The following is a 17,886-nucleotide window of genomic DNA, read 5'->3' as shown; positions in this document are numbered from 1 at the left end:
CTGTCCAACCATATAATTGCCTTTTTATGGATAATCAAATTGAATCATTTGAAAGATCACTGACACTACCTCTAGGCTCTAATAGATAAAGTGATGTAGTAATGAGAGAAATCCAAATAAAATCTTTCTTGCGAATGCCAGATACAAGTTTGATGACCGGAGATATTTATTCCGAAGTACTTTATTACATTGGAGGGGGGGGGGGGCGGCACAGGGCAAGATAAGGTTATACGGATCAATATGTGAGCAACCGCTTATTAGGGTTGCCATCATGATTATTCTTTCATGACAGTTATATTCAACAGGTTTAATAATTGAAGGTTCTTCAGGCTCCTTCACTAAGGGTCGTTGTCTCTTTATGTTGGCGTTGTAATCCTCCTACTACAGCGGATCAAAAGGAGTTTTGTCATCAAAGAGAGCATATTGGAAGGTCCTTGCTGCATTATTCACGCACCACCAGGCCCGTCCGGAGTTAACAAATGATGCATTGATCGGTTTTGGATTGATGAATGGACTGGTTGCTTGTCAGGTCGTTAGCGCATGGCTTATTGATCTGATTGTCGATTCTCCTTGAAGGGGCAAAGGTCACTTTGAGTTTCCACAGAGTAGTATGTTGATTTATAAAAATTCGATATCTCCTAAATTAAATTCTCATCATCCTGTTCAGTTATGGAAGTTAAACACACTGGCAAAGAACCAAGTTTAAATTTTCTCCTAATAATGACATTCATGAGAGTACATTTGGTCGCACCATTCAAACTACATGTATTAACTCTCATTGCTCATGTCATCCTGCAAACTACAAATCTCATCTTACCGACATCTAAACGAAAGAGTGGTTTGACTTTATTCTTGACAAACACAAAATAACATCAGATACAAATGTATTAAAATTAAAATGGAAATTCAATTTTTATTCATGATTTCTTTTTACAATATATATGTCACAGTTTGACACTGTTTTTAAGCCTGATAAAGTTATAAAGAATATATGGTCCAAATAAACATATAATTGCTGAATTCATGAAGTCTTTAAATGTGGTATGTTTGTCATTTAATCACACAATTCACTTCACCCATTCGAAGACATTCCTTTTAAAACTTTTGAGACGTTGGTGGCAAAAAACACACCGGTCCTTTCTCCATTGATTGCGTCATATTGAGCATGCGCGCTTTAGCTTAAACATGACGTAAAACAATTGAAAAAGACCGGTGTGTTTGCTGCCACCAACGTTTCAAAAGTCTCCCATTCAATATATAAGCCTAATAAAAGCCGTAACAACAATCCTTTAATTTTGATAAAATTTATATGAAACTACATTAACCACCATTACAAGCTTTTGAATGAAACAAACATTATCATTGGTAGAGAAAAACAAATATACTGAAACTTAAAACAAAAAACATCAAAACATATTTCTTCAAACTGTATTTACAAAATTCGTACCAATTTTGATTTTAAAAACCACATAAACTCTCAAGTATTCACTAGTTGTGAAATTGGTTCTTTGCATTCGACATCAACTTTAAAAGAATACATTTATCTTTCAAAATTGTGAAGAGGTTTATATCATTCACATACTGTGTATCAAACAGACTTCCACGATCCTTCCTGAGCAGAAACTGCAGTAACTTTAACTCTTTTTCTTTTTCTTTTTTTTATTCAGATTGAAGGCACCACATGCAGTTTTCAATGTGCACTGATATTCAGCTTTGAATAGGGGAGAAATATCACCACATTTTACTTGGCACTCCTGTAATTTTAGCTTTCAAATGTGTAAGGCATCCTGGCAATATGAGACGGAATTGGGCACAGGCGGTAGTGGAGACAAATGCAAAAAAATGGGGGTAATTTTTTTCCAACTGTCAGATGTACTGATATTTGTAATCTTTGATAAATCTACTACACATATTTAAAAAAAAAATAGTATAAAACTTGAATAAAATAGTTTTAAAGGGGGGGGGGGGAGGCATTTTACTTGCACGACTACAAAACTTGAAACTTCAAAGTCCTTTTTCTCAGTATTTTACGTTTTTGACACTTTAAACAACCATAACTAAGTCAAAGAAATGTCCGAATAAGGGGAACTTTATTCTCTTTCCTAATACCCACCAACCCTCATTTTGACATCTGCCCAGTTCTGTCTCATTTTTCCAGAATGCCTAACATATTTCATATACATCTTTCGAAGATGCCAGTTCTGCAGATGATTCAAAGTTAACTTTGGAACATTCAGCATACATCGCTTGCGAATGGTCCATAAATATTTAAGACTCATTTCAGAAACCAAACTTTGTACTGAAGGCTGCAAACCAAAGATGGAAGTACCTCTAGGCCATAGCAAATTCATATGCCGCTGCATATCTACCAGTTACTCCATGGAAGACTTGTCTCTCAATGTCACCCAACAATGAGCTGGCACCTAGACGGAAAAGGTCAGGGGTCAACCAATCATTCCCTAGCTCTTCCTTCATCAGAGCCAACCATGTGCAGGAATCCTTAGCTGTGCGTATGCCACCAGCTGGTTTGAAACCCACCTGGAATCAGAATGGCAAAAAAAGAAAGAATAGTACTAATGAATATGTATAATCCTACCGCACTGTTGCATAGCTGCCAACTTTTCAAAATCTCAATTAGTAATCAACCCGCGCGGTCATTTTCAACTGCTCGTTTTATCAAAAGCTTTACCAACATCGAGTACAGGTACATGGTTTACATGTACACATGCATGTGCATACCCTTCTTGTTGTGAATAATAATGTACTGTAGGCCAAAAGATTATCGCGACATTTCGCCAGAAGTTTTTGGTCAAAAACGATACTTTACAAGTATTTTTTTTTCGTTAGGTAGAAAATGGGAAATTCGTAATGTTTTAGTGGCAAATCGTATTTTTGTAATTTAACAAACAATTCGTAATAATTTCGAAAAATTTGTAATAGTTGGCAGCTATGCTGTTGTCGATCCGGTTCGTTAGTGACTTCATCATACACACACGCACCACTGATTACAAGCGCCCATTGGCTGAACATCCAAGTTGCGTTAACTTCCGGTTCCATTCTTGCTATGCTACACTGTGTGAAGTGCGCGTGGCTAAGTTGAGATGACGTCACACTAACCGGATTCATTTATTTATTAGGGTGGAGCATAAAATCATTTCTAGTATGCAAGAACCTTGAGCATTCTTTTTCTTGCGAGCTCTAGGACAGACCTGAGTAAACACTGCTTACAGAAATTATGTCAGAAAAAGCAAAGTGTAATTTTAAAATTTCAAAAACTTTTAGTGATCTCACCTTGTATCCTGTCTTCTTGTAGTAATCTCGGATAGCTCTAACCATAACCAAACCAACAGGCAGTATGGCATTCACTCCCTCTTTGCCGGTTGATGTTTTGATGAAATCGGAGCCTTTAAGCAAAAAAAATTATCAAGGTATTTCAATGAGACTTCAAGGGTTTTGCATGGTGGACATGATCAATGAATGGGAGGTTTGCGGTACCACCATGTGAATGATATCTCTTAGTGAGTTGTGTGGTTCGGAGAAGAACCAGTTGGTTTATAACTGGCTTGTTTGCTGTGGTAAAGCCAGTAAAACCAACAGGTTCTTCTCAGAAACACACAACTCACAAAGAGATATCATTCATATGGTGTTACTGCAAACCTCCGATTCATTAAATTAATTCAACATGAAGCAGGTCAGGGTTTTTGAAAACATCTTAGCCTCTCACCAAGCATGTGCCATGCAAGAACTGAAAACTGCGACTGTTGCAAATGCAAGCCAAATGGACTAACTAACAGAAGATTTTATTCATATTTTCAGCTGTAATTGTTATTGCACAACTCTGAACACTAGTTTGAAATGGTGTCACACACATATGATTTAAAGAAGTCACACTCCAATTATTTAGAAAAGGGCATGTTTTAGCGTGAACGAGGGCACTCTAATCACGCCATTTGCTGGGTACAAACGCAAGAGAAATCCGTTTAACGAAGCAGTTGAATCACTTCCGTTTACACTCCCCAAAATATGGCTTGATCAGAGATTTGTCACACTGTTATCCTTAGCCGAGTCCTCTTCGCTTTACCTGCCATCATAGCCACTAGGCTTGCCTTGTACACATTCACCAATGAGCCTAGTTCACCAGTGGCTAAGATAGTCTTCATATGAGCTGGTCCGCAAGCATCACGGAAGGCTCTGACTTCCTCATACACACCTGAGAAGGGAAAACGACACAAAAGATTTTGAACTCACTAACTTGCCATTACTACAACCTTCTTTTGAACATCAAAAGTACATCTTATCTTAATCTAAAAACAACAATGTGAATTCAAGAAAAGGTTAGATTTCAGCTAAATAAAGTAAGGTTTTGTTGCTACTAAGGTTGCAACCACCATTGACAACAGTCTCTACGATCATGGCTATGAGCTCCGTGCATGACCAAGAGAGGGCGCATTTTGCCTAGCAACAGTACCTTCTTTGGTGGGACATGCACTTCACTGGTTCACGCAGAGTCTTCCATATTTATTTAATGTACCTAATACCCAGGAATACGTGTAGACTGGCGGAAACCAGTCTTTAGGGGCGAGATACTTTGCATACACACTCCCATTGCATGCAGAGTGTGTGGACTGCAGTACGGTTGTGGTGTCACGAGCAAGATGGCGCCCGATTAAAACAAATTTAACGTCTTCCCACCGGCCGCTCTCTTTTCAACCCGTGAGGGGGTACTTCTGCACAAGGCAGAAAGTGACAATAACACTAAGATACTAAAGCAGGAGCTGTAATCATATAATTTTAAAGAGGCCATGCAATGTAATTTTTCCATTCAATCCTTGGAAATGCACATTCATGTCCCATTTAATATTATTTTCAATTTTCATTATTTTTGCCATTTTTAATGGGAATTTTGGTGCTTTTTCAGTTTTTATGCTTATGCAAATTTGCATGTTCTTGAGCAAAAGTGTGATGTCATTTCAGGCAGAAAGTTTAATGTTACAGCTATTTCAGCATCAAAACTTGCAACAATTTTGTGTATTTTTTTGCTATCGTAAATTTTCTTTTCTTTGGTGTTTCGTTGTTTCATTACACTATATTAGGCCATTGAGCATAGTTTTCACAGACACTGAACAGTGTCTTCCTGAAATGACATCACAGCAATAGCGCCCTCATTTGTCAAGAAAAGCATGGACAATTTGAAATGTTTAAAAAGTGCTCTTTTGACTAAAATGAACCAAAAAAGGGATATCAAATAGTTTTCATACATTTACGAGTAGAAAGTTGCACAAAATATGAGCCCAAGTAAACTTTAAGTTATCACGAGTCATTTTAATAATCTCAAGCCAGGCCAAGCAATACAAATGCGTTTTGAAAACGGATCTCCTGTGTTATTGATCACCCATTGGTGCTTGCGTTCTGATTTGAGATTGCACTCAGATATCAGTCATGTGAGACAGACGTATTCTGTGAATCCTCCGCAAAAATCGTCACCACTCGGACCAGAAAAACCTTCTCTGGCCCTCTGATTGATATGTCAACCAGGAATCCACACTCTTCCTACTACCAAGAACATTAGCAGCCGTGAATCTGCGAATTTCGGCAAGAAAATGCCGAGGAAAGACAAAAAATATCAGCTGCTGTCGAAGAATCGGATGATTCAGGCATCGCGCCATTGAAATCATGTGACCTGGTCAACCAACCATCAGATCCAACATCCGGATCCGGCGACACCAATGCCATCGCAGCACTTCGACGGGAAATCAGAGGGCTGGCAGCCGATTTAAATTCCAAGATGGACAAAGCAATCCTCAACCAAGAGACACGTCTGAATAGAATCACAGGTGTTGAGAACAAACAAAAGGAAATGGAAGAGTCACTGGGCTTATCTTCCAAATCAATGGAAGAAATGCAAGCAAAGCACGAGTCCATGTCAGAGAGGATCTCCCGGCTGACCATCGAAATGCAGACCGCGAAGATGAACATAACAAACCTGAAAGAAGCTACCTTCAAGCTTGTGCGGCATTCTCGCAGCTACAATCTTCGCTTCAGTGGAATCCCAGAATCACGTTCTGAGAATGCTGCATTTCCCTACAACGAGGTGAAAAAGATTCTCACCGATAAATTTGGAATGCCAGAGGCCAGAGATACTGTTGTACAAACCTCCAAACCTAAATAAGGACTTGAAGTGTGTTTATGAGCATAAATGTAAAAAGAAAAAATGACTGTTCAATTGAATACCTTTCCAGTTTCCTGCCAAGGCATAGGCTCTGTTGATGACAATGTCGATTTCTCTCGCTCCATCCTCTACGGCCATTTTGATTTCCTCAACTCTTGTCTTGAAATGTGTCTGGCCGGCAGGAAAACCAGTAGCAACTAAGTACGTGAAACAAGGGACAAATACTGTCAGCAACAAACAAAATAAATCCATCATAAGGATGATTTTCAGACTCGGGAACTACAGGCTTGCACAATAGCCGTACCTTTACACGAGAACATCAACAACAAGTTTAATGAATGTTGCGGCTTGCCCTTGACTGATGTCATAAAATCAGCATTATGCAGCAGTCATGTCTGAGAGCTTGCAACCAAAATGCACAAATTGCTTTTAAATCTTTCAGTGCCCGTGAAATGTGAAAAGTTTAACCCTAAAGTGCCCAACTTCGAGTCTTTGTAATTGTTTAAAATTCTGTAAAAAAAATAGTAAATAAGTTTTACTCACTAAATTTGTTGTTGTTGCTCTCTGGTATATCCTTGGTATATTGGAAAGTCAATAGAAGTCACATACATGTACATAGTGATACACCCTGAAACACTGTCCTGCACACAGGGGAATTCCGCACTTTTTGCAGAATATACGAGTGTCAGTGCTGCGCCCTCTCGCAAGAACTCAAATGAAACAAATAAATACGGGTCGTACCTGAATGAAAATGATATTATTAGAAAGATATGTATGCTATCCAGTCATTATATAGAGATCAGTGGGTGTGAACCTGACATAACAGCCTGAATCGGGTGTCAGTTACCTGATGCTACAGGGATGTGAGATGCTCCCAGTCTTTTCAGCGTTTTGACTGCATCAGCGACTCTAGCCGGGTACACACAGATTGCTCCGACTGTCAGACCTATACAATTATCAAAATATAACAATACGAAACTTGAATTGTTTGTTATACATGTGTTTCATGCAATTAACCTTTTTTTTGTTTTGAGAATGACACTCAACTTCTACCTTGAAAAGATTGTATCATTTCACAAATATGATTTCAAACATTATCACAAATTATTTCAATTCATTCTTCTCACTAAAATTGTGTTTGTCTGTGAATAGCAGACAAATAAATGCTGCATCTTGAATTTTAAAAAGTTTCTAAAAATCATTTAGAAACAATAGTCCATTAAACAAAGTTTTTATATCTTTCCAGCCAATAAACACTAACCTCTGTCTTGCATGCCAACAGCTTCAAGAAGGTCAGTCCTGATTGGTTGCTTTGCCTTGAAACAAAGTCTCTCCACATTGGTCTCTGTGTCGTCACCTGACAAGGTTGTCAGGTCAATGCAGGTCATCGCCTTTAGCAACCATGCAATCTGCAGGGAAAAGGTTATTAATGTGCAATCATTAACTCTTAATACAGGGTGGTCCAATTTGTTCTGACACTTCTCAGAGGCAGATTTCACAAAATTGAAGAGACATGTAGAAATTGTTTTAAGATATTACTAAACTGCAAGTTCTTGGTTGTATTTGGTGCAACAGGCATTGAAAATAAAGTGCAAAGTGAGAAAAAACGGCAATTCACAGAAAAACAGTAATAAAATAGTTTGTCTACATCTATGTCAGTCATGTCGACCTAATCAGGTGTACAATTACTGCAGTTATTTGTGTGTGCAGTGCTATTGTGTTGAACACACTAGACTTGCATGTGGACAAAACTGCTTTTTGACCATCTTTCTTTAAACCAATGCCACTTCTTAATTTAGGCTTTATTTTCACTGTTGTTTTCACCATATACATGTACCACAAAGAAACAATTTTAACGTGTCTCCCCAATGCCAAAAAATCTGCGTCTTGATATTTACCTCCCAATCAGGCAAGATTTTTCATGTTTTATTGGGTATGATTATGAAATTCATACCCAATAAAGCATGTGCTTTGAGGCTGGGCCAATACAATAGCATTCAAACATATAATAATTAAAAAACTGCCGTAATTAAATGAAAATTGTATTAGCTCTGCTCTGCATACAAGACGTTTCATTTTCTTAGCATTATAACTTAAAGTTTAATTATCTGTTTGTAGCTTTAACCCTTTAGTTACCTGAGTATTTTTCTTGACCCCTCTTCTCACTTTCAATTCCTCTGCTCTCCTGAAGCATGCTGGTTTATTCACTCGCACACTTTCAACCCATTCAAGATCTAAAATGAAAATTTGGACCAAATGTTTTTAAAAAAAATGCAAAATAAACAATTTCATGTAAAGCAACAGAAATATTTGGTGTGAGAGGAAAACAAACCCGCAAAGACGCATAGGAAAAAGCATGAAATAACAGAAAGTCATCACTTGGTGCAATTAGACTAAAAAGTTTAACTTTCTTTGAACTATTTTCAAGTTTTTAATGTTTTTTTGTGTTTTTTTAAATACTTCTGAACAAGGAGCGATTTTCATTTCATGTCAACTTTTCTTTAAATAACAACTTTTATAACTTTTTAGGCCGGTAGGCCTACTTATGCTAGCCAGGCCTACCTACAATATAGCCCCATAAATGTGGCCAATTTACTGGACTACCTCTGTAAATAAAGGCCACACTTGGAACATGTACCCGAACATGTAGAACTTTATCAAATTTTGATTTTCACATTTAGGCTTTGTTTGTAGATTTATTTTGCTTTAGAAGTATACTCACCCTCTTTATAGGATAGTAAAAAAAGTGCTACATTTTTCAGATGTCTATTTTGCGTGTAATTTCATATTGAAATTTTGATACGCAATTATGTGCAAACGAATCTAGAAATTACATGAATAACAGACGTCTGAAAAATGCAGCACTTTTTTTTATCCTATATAGTGAGTGTCAGTATGCTTCTAAAGCAAAAAAACCCAAAAAAACCTACTAACAAAGCCTAAATGTGAAAATCAAAATTTGACAAAGTTCTACATGTTCGGGTACATGTTCCAAGTGTGGCCTTTGTTTACGGACCGGAGGTAGTCCAGTAAATTGGCCACATTTATGGGGCTACCTACAATACAACTTACAAAGTCAAGGCCAGCAAACATGATATAGCCTTAAATTTTAAATTGTTGTGTGAGAACGGAAAGTAAATAAAGAACAAACTACCATGCCATCCATGGAACTCTCTAATATTAAGTCCATGGACATTACGCCATGGATGATGATGGAGTCACCTTTTTTTATTATTTGGAAAGATTCCCATGTCTTGCCATCACTTCGTCACCGTTTTCACGAAGAGGCCAATTTAGTATTTCACTGTCTGAACAAACATTCGAGATAATCGCGTTTAAAGTTGGTCCTTTTTTCATTTGACAATTTGAAACTGAAAGATGCTTAAAATATGCAAGATTTAGGTATCTGAGGAAAGAGGAGCTTCTAATCTTCCTAAATGTAGCAAACTTTAAGAAAAATAGGTGATTAGTTTTGCAGAATTAACCAATTAAGAGAAGTGGCTGTTCGTGAAAACGAAATAAAAGACCAATTAGCAAATTCACCCCTTTGTAAAAACGCTAAAGTGACTACTCGCAGATTTCGCCCTTCTGCGGTCTGAGTCAATGCATTTTTTGTACAGCACGCGCAGATTCTGCCCCACTGCGCATGCGCCTTGAAATTCCCCCATTCATGAAAACGTTTTTATTGCACGCGCATGGAATTCGCCCTTTCGTGATATACGCGCTATTGTATTACAAATACAATGTATTTATTTACTGAAAATTTATTAATACCATAGAGTGCGGAAATTCGCCCCTTCGTGAAAATTCAAAACGGCACTTTTGGCAAATTCGCCCATTCGCTAATTAGGTTAATTACGATTTTAATTAATTTTTTGAAAGTAGGCCTATAGCCTCACCGGAAAAAATTCCATACTCGGACGTCACTTTTTCAATTAATTTTCTAGCGCCAAAAGTTACATCTTTTTATGGTTATTCCTCCACTTTCCCTCCTCTACTCTCACCCTCTCCTTTCCTTAATTTCTTTTTATTAATCAGTCAGTTGCTTCATCGGGATTCGAACCTCTGACGCTTGCTTGATACACGAGACTCTTAACCGCTAGGCCGCGCACGATCGCTGTTGCAATAATCAATCTTTGGACGTATTTGAAGTATCCATTGAAATAAACTAAATATTCATGAGAAAATAAATATTCATAATGACGTATTGCACTATCATTGGCAGGCTCATGCGACGTCATGGTTGTTGATGTCACGTGTATAACGAACAGCTGTCTTTCAGCCACTACAATCAGTTTTGACCGGCTGCTTCAAGTTAGTTCTGCACGACGTATGCATCCAAAATGTGATCTAAAAACACATTTTTAGTAATTTTTTTTCACCTTAACACAGCTTCCTGGATCCCTCTTGATTCAAAGAACAAGGTGAGGTGACAATTAATATGTTTGGCAGCAGATAAATTGACATCCGAGTATGGAACTTTTCCCGCCTCACCAGGTTGTAGATATTAATATCTTTATTCATTTTCACCAAAAAACAAATTTCGATATGGGAATCTTTCCTATTATTAACAACACACCACTTGGGGCGACTTTGTTTACGGATAGCGTTAACTGTGCAACGCAGGGGGGCGAATCAGGCCTACCGCGAGTAACGCCTTCCTACATGCGGAATACTAGGAACGCAGGAAAGTCAAACAATTTTATCCTCTGAAACAAAGAAATTTCACTCAATAAATGCAGAGTAACTTCATTCACATTGTATATGTACCCATGTGGCAAAATGTACCACATTTTATCTTACAGGTTGCTAATAAAATGGAAAAGTTTTACTAGAGTTTACCAAGTTCGGTTCCAGGATTGCGCGCCGCCATCTTGTTCAGTTGACGAGATTTGTGGAATTTCTCGAGAAAGGTAAGTGTCAAAGTTGTAATTTAGCGCCCTAATATGACACCAGTAATGGCTAATACATGGCGTACATTTTTGATATTTAGTCATAAATTAAATTAATTTCGAATTTTTTTCACATAGAGAAATTAAGTCTAAAGAAAGTATTTCCCAAATCTCGCGAGAGTTATGATCCACAACAACATACACAGCACCAGAGCGCAGTCCAATGCAGTCAGCAGACATGTCAGAAGAATGTTGCCGTTGTTGACAGACATAAGTGAAATGTGATGACCATAGCATAATTCTTGCTGGGAAGTTAAAGTTCTTGAAAACTAATTTAGTAATTATATTTGGAGGTGAGACATTAAGTGATTAACATACAGTCAGCTTAAATTTTGGGGAAAATGTTGCAACCTGACGCCACTTCAGCGGTTGTGTACAAAGTCTATGGAGAGTCAAGAAAATTTTCTAAGTTCTAACTTAAGTTATAAGTAAAGTATTTCCTAACGAAATTGGAAATGTTTCTCAGTCCCAGATTCATGTCTTATCATCATTTTTGCAGTGACTGACCGTCATTGAGATGATTATGAAGACAAAAGAGGCGTCAGGTTGCAACATTTTTTCCCACATTCCATATCATTTATGTTGGGCGTGTTCGGTCGATCTGCATGATTGGAAGATCGCGTTGTGCTTTGGTCGATCATGACGGTATCAGTCGATGTCGCTACCACAAGTCAAAGTCAAACACCTTTTCTTTCTAATTCATGGCTCTGGAAGATTTTTTTCTTTAAAAGTCATGAAAGTAGGTTAGAAAATCAGAGATATCCTAAGGAATCGACCGATCGCGTAATGTGATCGACTGATCACGCAAATTGACCGATCACGCAGATTGACCTATCTTGCCCAACATCAACATGGTCCGTGGTCTATGTACACATGACATGCCAGACACATCAAAATAAAAGCTTGCACACTGCAGTGTGCTTTGTTTGTTGTTTTAACTTAAAAATTAGAAAGAACACAAGCATGTAACCTTAATTCGGCAAAATCCTCCAACTGCCTCCATCATGTCCATGTAAAATAGCATACAGCCTCAATCCTGCAAAATCCTCAGTTATTTCTTGAATGTGGTCCTTGGAGGGGTGAGCACTGCCTCAGTCATGTCAGTCCTGCAAAATCCTTTGGCGATCATTGTCAACATGTTCGACAGAGCCAGTGACATCCTGGAGCAGTGCAGAGGATTTCAAGTATAATCTAAGCCTCAATTTATGCACTGCTGAGCATAAACATCACAAGGTCCGGCCCAAGACCTTGACACAGTGCATCCTCTAAAATCAGCAACACACTTTTGCCATATAGCCTCCATCCTTCAAAATCCTCAATTTTGCAAAGAGGAGTTTGGAGGATTTGGGAAGGTTAGGGTTAACATTACTACTACTAACTAGTCTTGAGTATTAACTTGGAACCCTCATTGTTAAAAAAAGCAAAAGATGAGCAACATGAGCAATGGGTCCATGTTTAAATAATACTCTGACTTAGTTGCATAACTAAGGGGGTGGGGGAGGTGCATTCAGAGGCATGCCACCCCCACCCCTCCTGCTAAAGGCCTGCGCTCCCCACCCACCCTGCTATAGGCCTGTGCTCCACCCACCCTGCTAAAGGCCTGTGCTCCCCACCCACCCTGATAAAAGCCTGTGCTCCACCCACCCTGCTAACGGCCTGTGCTCCCCACCCACCCTGCTAAAGGCATGCTCCCCACCCACCCTGCTAAAGGCCTGTGCTCCACCCACCCTGCTAACGGCCTGTGCTCCATCCACCCTGCTAAAGGCCTGTGCTCCACCCACCCTGCTAAAGGCCTGTGCTCCACCCACCCTGTTAACGGCCTGTGCTCCACCCACCCTGCTAAAGGCCTGTGCTCCACCCACCCTGCTAAAGGCCTGTGCTCCACCCACCCTGCTAAAGGCCTGTGCTCCACCCACCCTGCTAAAGGCCTGTGCTCCACCCACCCTGCTAAAGGCCTGTGCTCCATCCACCCTGCTAAAGGCCTGTGCTCCCCACCCACCCTGATAACGGCCTGTGCTCCACCCACCCTGCTAAAGGCCTGTGCTCCCCACCCACTCTGCTAAAGGCCTGTGCTCCACCCATTCTGCTAAAGGCCTGTGCTCCACCCACCCTGCTAACGGCCTGTGCTCCATCCACCCTGCTACAGGCCTGTGCTCCACCCACCCTGCTAACGGCCTGTGCTCCACCCACCCTGCTAAAAGCCTGTGCTCCACCCACCCTGCTAACGGCCTGTGCTCCCCACCCACCCTGCTAAAGGCATGCTCCCCACCCACCCTGCTAAAGGCCTGTGCTCCACCCACCCTGCTAACGGCCTGTGCTCCATCCACCCTGCTACAGGCCTGTGCTCCATCCACACTGCTAAAGGCCTGTGCTCCACTCACCCTGCTAACGGCCTGTGCTCCATCCACCCTGCTAAAGGCCTGTGCTCCACCCACCCTGCTAAAGGCCTGTGCTCCACCCACCCTGCTAACGGCCTGTGCTCTATCCACCCTGCTAAAGGCCTGTGCTCCACCCACCCTGCTAAAGGCCTGTGCTCCACCCACCCTGCTAAAGGCCTGTGCTCCATCCACCCTGCTAAAGGCCTGTGCTCCACCCACCCTGCTAACGGCCTGTGCTCCATCCACCCTGCTAAAGGCCTGTGCTCCACCCACCCTGCTAAAGGCCTGTGCTCCATCCACCCTGCTAAAGGCCTGTGCTCCACCCACCCTGCTAAAGGCATGCTCCCCACCCACCCTGCTAAAGGCCTGTGCTCCACCCACCCTGCTAAAGGCCTGTGCTCCATCCACCCTGCTAAAGGCCTGTGCTCCACCCACCCTGCTAAAGGCATGCTCCCCACCCACCCTGCTAAAGGCCTGTGCTCCACCCACCCTGCTAAAGGCCTGTGCTCCACCCACCCTGCTAAAGGCCTGTGCTCCATCCACCCTGCTAAAGGCCTGTGCTCCACCCACCCTGCTAACAGCCTGTGCTCCACCCACCCTGCTAAAGGCCTGTGCTCCCCACCCACTCTGTAAATGATCTGAATGGTAAAGGGAAATAATGTGGCACTTCATTGGTTGTGTATAAAGTATATAAAGAGTTGAGTGCATTTTCAAAGTATTTTCTGACAACATTTGGAAACGTTTCTCAGTCCCAGATTCATGTTTTTTGTTCAACATTTTTGCAATGACTGACATTCATTGAGATAATATCTGATGATTTCAGGATATCATCGGATGCAACATTCTTTCCTGGTAAAGAAATGTAAGCTTGTCTTACTGACTTTCATGTAAATCTTGATTTTCTTTGTTGAACAGGAGAATTTCATCCAAACAACAAATATGAGAGAGAGTCAGTATCGGTGGGTCTTGTACCTCCAATACTTCCTCATATTTGTTGATTTATTCGTCAATTCTTTTGTGGATCTCCTTCGGCTTGACAATGTCACCCAACTTGTTTTATTTATGTAAGTATCACCACAAAGCTGTTTGCACTTGTTATCAGGAAGATTTAAAAGTTCGTAAAATATGAATTATAATTGAGATTATCTTAACTATAATTGTTACTGCGATAGTTGAGAATGTCCAACTTCCAAACTATAGTTCAGGCAGTTTTGCTGTAGTTGGGGATTAACAGCGTTGAAATGAATTTAAATCTTAGCCACTGAAATGATATGTAAACCATTTTATTGAAGAATATATATCTTTGCCTCTTCTTGTGCAGAATCCAAGACATTTGCCTCATCTTTGCGACGATCGTTGTATTCTTGATGTTCTTCAACACCTATGTATTTCAAGCTGGGCTAGTGGGATACCTTGTGCATAAGTTCAAGTTCACCATTGCCATACTTTTTCTGTATTTCATTCTCTGTCTGGGCCTGCATATTTGGACAATGGTAAGTAAAATTAGTCTGAAAATTTTTCTTATTTTCATATCCACTTCAAATTTATTCTTTGATAATTTTTTTTTTTTAAATTTATGACATATTTAAATTGTGGTCATGCTTGCCAATTTGTGCCAGGAATCAATGCATGGTAAGGCCAAAAAAAAAAAACCCCAATAGTTCCACGTCCGGTTACCCTACCTCCCATTTTGGCAGCCCCTACCCTAATTTGTTTTTGTAAAAAATGAGGAAAAACAAAAATCATCAATTACTACCTTTTACCCTTGAGTACACGCAGACATCTCAAAATGATCGAACACAGAAAAAATTGCCGTCCCCCCCAAAAAAAATTCCCTACCTACCTACCCTATTTCAAATGCCATTTTTTTGGGCTGGGGTGCCTAATTTGTAAAAGCTTAAGTATTAAATAAATAGAGTGAAATAAAATTCAAGAATTGATTATAAAACACTTCTTTAACTTATTTTAATAAAACGATTAATCAATGAATTTCAACGACATAGTTTACTTGGTATTGTCTTAAATTAAGCCAACTTTTGTAATTAAAAGCCATAACATAATAATAATAAACTTGAAATGAAAGTTTGATCTGTTGCAATGCTTTCTTTGCAGACATTAAGATGGGGAAACATTGATGCTTATATCTGGAACGAGGGCTTCCAAGCTCTGTATGTCTTCCAGAGAGTAGGTAGGTAGCATCCATTGTGTGTGGGAGGAATGGAAGGTCTCGTGGTCTTAGAATTTCTAAAGAAAAAAACAACAAATCCTGGAAAAAGGATTACCAGAATTACCAGAATGCCAATTGACTACTTTCAATTTCTTGCCACCTGGCCCAAATTGTATTTATTTGTACAAAGGTACATTGCCCCGTGGTATTACTGGATAAAATAATTGTGTTCATAAACGTGACTTTTTATCGCAAGAAGTCAGGATTATTAAAATTCACTAGACACCCATGCCTGTAGATATCTCTCAAATGACGTCACTACCTACTGGTTGCCACGTGCATCAGCATTGTGGAAGTCAAATTTTTGTGACACGCATCGGCTAGGTGCTGTATTTAAAAAAAAAAATTGAGAACTCTTTGCACACTGCGCGCACGTGTACCTGATGGCGTTGAATATGAAGTTGTAATTTCCTACAAAGATCGTTGTCTACGAACCAGGGATAACATATACGTCCCTCCCACAGAGGTCTCACAAAGTGCCGTCTACCAAACTTGCTGAGTTTGTTATGTAATGATGGTAGTACTTTTCGCTTTTTGTAACGTTGTCCCTCTCATTATTTATATGTAGGTGCTGTATTCTACTATTACTACTACAAACGGACAGCTCTTCGATTAGGTGACCCAAGATTCTACAGGGACTCGGCCTGGTTAAGGAGACAGTTTGGAAAAGTTTGGTAGAGTCGGGCTTGCTCACCGTATTTCTTTCATCTCCTGAAATTGTGAATATGCAAATAGTACATTTTGTGAGTTTTTTAATTTATTTATTGTTTTAGAACTAACTACCTGAGATTACTGATTTTATTCAATGTTGTATTCATGAGTGTTACCAAAGAAGAAATCAAACATGTCGGGTTTTGCCTCTGTTGATCCAGATATTCAGTTTATAGATTAAGCCATGTCTGAATCGCATGGCTACCGGCCAAAATAACATGCACACCTATGGAAGCCACTATCTAGCGGCTGGAGTCACTTCCCATAGACTCGTGTAATATTGCTGGCTATAGCCATGTGATTATGGCACGGCCTTACTGTTGGTTCTTTGTATATATAGCGTCCTCAATAAGTGCTGACATTGGCTCTGCTTGCAAGTAGACCAAAAAGCGCCCTCAGTGAATCATGCATATAGCCAATGAAGAATTGACAGCCAAAAGATTGATATATACAGAGTGAGGAATGAACAAAGGCTACTCGATATGGCTCTGTATATGTATATTACTTCAAGGGTTTTGTTGTAGAGTCCATTACAAGTCCATCACAAATCATTCAGTAAATATGACTCGAAGCTTTGCATGGCGGATGAGATAAAGTAGAAAGATTGCGGGTAACACCATCATGTTGTCGAGACCATCACAAGACAGACACAAGAGCAGCACAAGACCATTCAGAAGACCAGCCACAAATAACAGGGCACGAACAATGACAAAGGAATGCCTGTGTTGCAGTTCATTGGAATAGCTTGTGACTTGAATTGAGACTGGAGGTCTTGTGATGGTCTTGTGATGGTCTTGTGATGGTCTTGTGATGGTCTTGCAGGGTCTCGACTACAACACCGACACCATGTGGAAAGTGATCTCTTCCTGGAAGAAGTGTGGTTCTGAAAAGAACCGGTTGGTTGAGTGTAGAACTCGAGGTTTTGGACAGTGTGCTCTGTCCGTCCTCAGGAGGGTGAGTGGTGGGATGTGGATGATGCTGGAGGTTTTACGGCTGTGCGTGTGCAGTGGGGTGTGACTGGATGCTTGAACTGTGATAATGACACTACAGTTGTCATTGTTCATCCACTTGTGACAGGAAATGTGAAAGGACACGTAATTTACCTATGCTGGACTTGTGATAGACTCAGCTTCAACGATGGTTGCTTTATTGTTCATTATACAAATATTGAGTGGCTCAGAGTGAAATGGGAGGAATATTATCACTCGGTAAAAGCTGGACTTTTCCATTTCACGAGGCAAAGCCAGTGAACTGGAAAAGTCCAGATTTTACCAAGCGATAATATTTCTCCCATTTCACAATTTAAAGCCACTCAATATTTGTTTTATGTAACTGACATATAGATCCTTGCCATTTGATATATTTGAACTTTTATTTCAACATAAAATTGGTGGAAAATGTATTTCTCTCTTCCAAACCACCCCTTCATAAAAATGGTTGAACCCAACT

General features: G+C 40.0%; 3 protein-coding genes across 4 annotated transcripts; 2 read left to right on the top strand and 1 right to left on the bottom strand.

The window, feature by feature from the left end:
- Positions 1-893: 893 nt before the first annotated feature.
- On the bottom strand, positions 894-11,130 carry LOC119740794 (deoxyribose-phosphate aldolase-like). Its single transcript, XM_038216220.1, has 8 exons — positions 11,012-11,130; positions 8,306-8,403; positions 7,431-7,578; positions 7,017-7,115; positions 6,232-6,366; positions 4,082-4,210; positions 3,292-3,404; positions 894-2,538 (listed from the first exon to the last, which is right to left on the bottom strand). The coding sequence occupies exons 1-8, from the start codon at positions 11,040-11,042 to the stop codon at positions 2,332-2,334; spliced, it is 960 nt and encodes a 319-aa protein (XP_038072148.1). The 5' UTR covers positions 11,043-11,130; the 3' UTR covers positions 894-2,331.
- Positions 10,968-17,148, top strand: LOC119740795 (transmembrane protein 138-like). Of its 2 annotated transcripts, none has more exons than XM_038216222.1 (5): positions 10,968-11,082; positions 14,415-14,563; positions 14,821-14,992; positions 15,612-15,687; positions 16,295-17,148. In XM_038216222.1, the coding sequence occupies exons 2-5, from the start codon at positions 14,439-14,441 to the stop codon at positions 16,402-16,404; spliced, it is 483 nt and encodes a 160-aa protein (XP_038072150.1). In that variant the 5' UTR covers positions 10,968-11,082; positions 14,415-14,438; the 3' UTR covers positions 16,405-17,148. The 2 variants fall into 2 exon arrangements, with proteins under 2 accessions (XP_038072150.1, XP_038072149.1); XM_038216221.1 differs by lacking the exon at positions 10,968-11,082 and adding an exon at positions 11,247-11,414.
- On the top strand, positions 13,380-14,132 carry LOC119740554 (paternally-expressed gene 3 protein-like). Its single transcript, XM_038215899.1, has one exon. The coding sequence runs from the start codon at positions 13,380-13,382 to the stop codon at positions 14,130-14,132; it is 753 nt and encodes a 250-aa protein (XP_038071827.1).
- Positions 17,149-17,886: the final 738 nt, after the last annotated feature.

Source organism: Patiria miniata, unplaced genomic scaffold (genome assembly GCF_015706575.1).
Source record: "Patiria miniata isolate m_02_andy unplaced genomic scaffold, ASM1570657v1 HiC_scaffold_5, whole genome shotgun sequence".
NCBI lineage: Eukaryota > Metazoa > Echinodermata > Asteroidea > Valvatida > Asterinidae > Patiria > Patiria miniata.
Note: the sequence above shows the minus strand (reverse complement) of the source record. Positions and strands in the feature narration are given on the sequence as shown.

Bases quoted from the DNA above. Each gene is read 5' to 3' on its own strand.
- LOC119740794 (XM_038216220.1), bottom strand. From the start codon at position 11,042: ATGGCGGCGCGCAATCCTGGAACCGAACTTG. The intron at 8,404-11,011 runs GTAAACTCTAGT...TTTTCATTTTAG, and splicing joins CAATCCTGGAACCGAACTTG to ATCTTGAATGGGTTGAAAGT. The intron at 2,539-3,291 runs GTGAGATCACTA...TTCTGATTCCAG, and splicing joins ACAAGAAGACAGGATACAAG to GTGGGTTTCAAACCAGCTGG.
- LOC119740554 (XM_038215899.1), top strand. From the start codon at position 13,380: ATGCTCCCCACCCACCCTGCTAAAGGCCTGTGCTCCACCCACCCTGCT.
- LOC119740795 (XM_038216222.1), top strand. From the start codon at position 14,439: ATGAGAGAGAGTCAGTATCGGTGGGTCTTGTACCTCCAATACTTCCTC. The intron at 14,564-14,820 runs GTAAGTATCACC...CTTCTTGTGCAG, and splicing joins ACCCAACTTGTTTTATTTAT to AATCCAAGACATTTGCCTCA. The intron at 15,688-16,294 runs GTAGGTAGCATC...ATTTATATGTAG, and splicing joins GTATGTCTTCCAGAGAGTAG to GTGCTGTATTCTACTATTAC.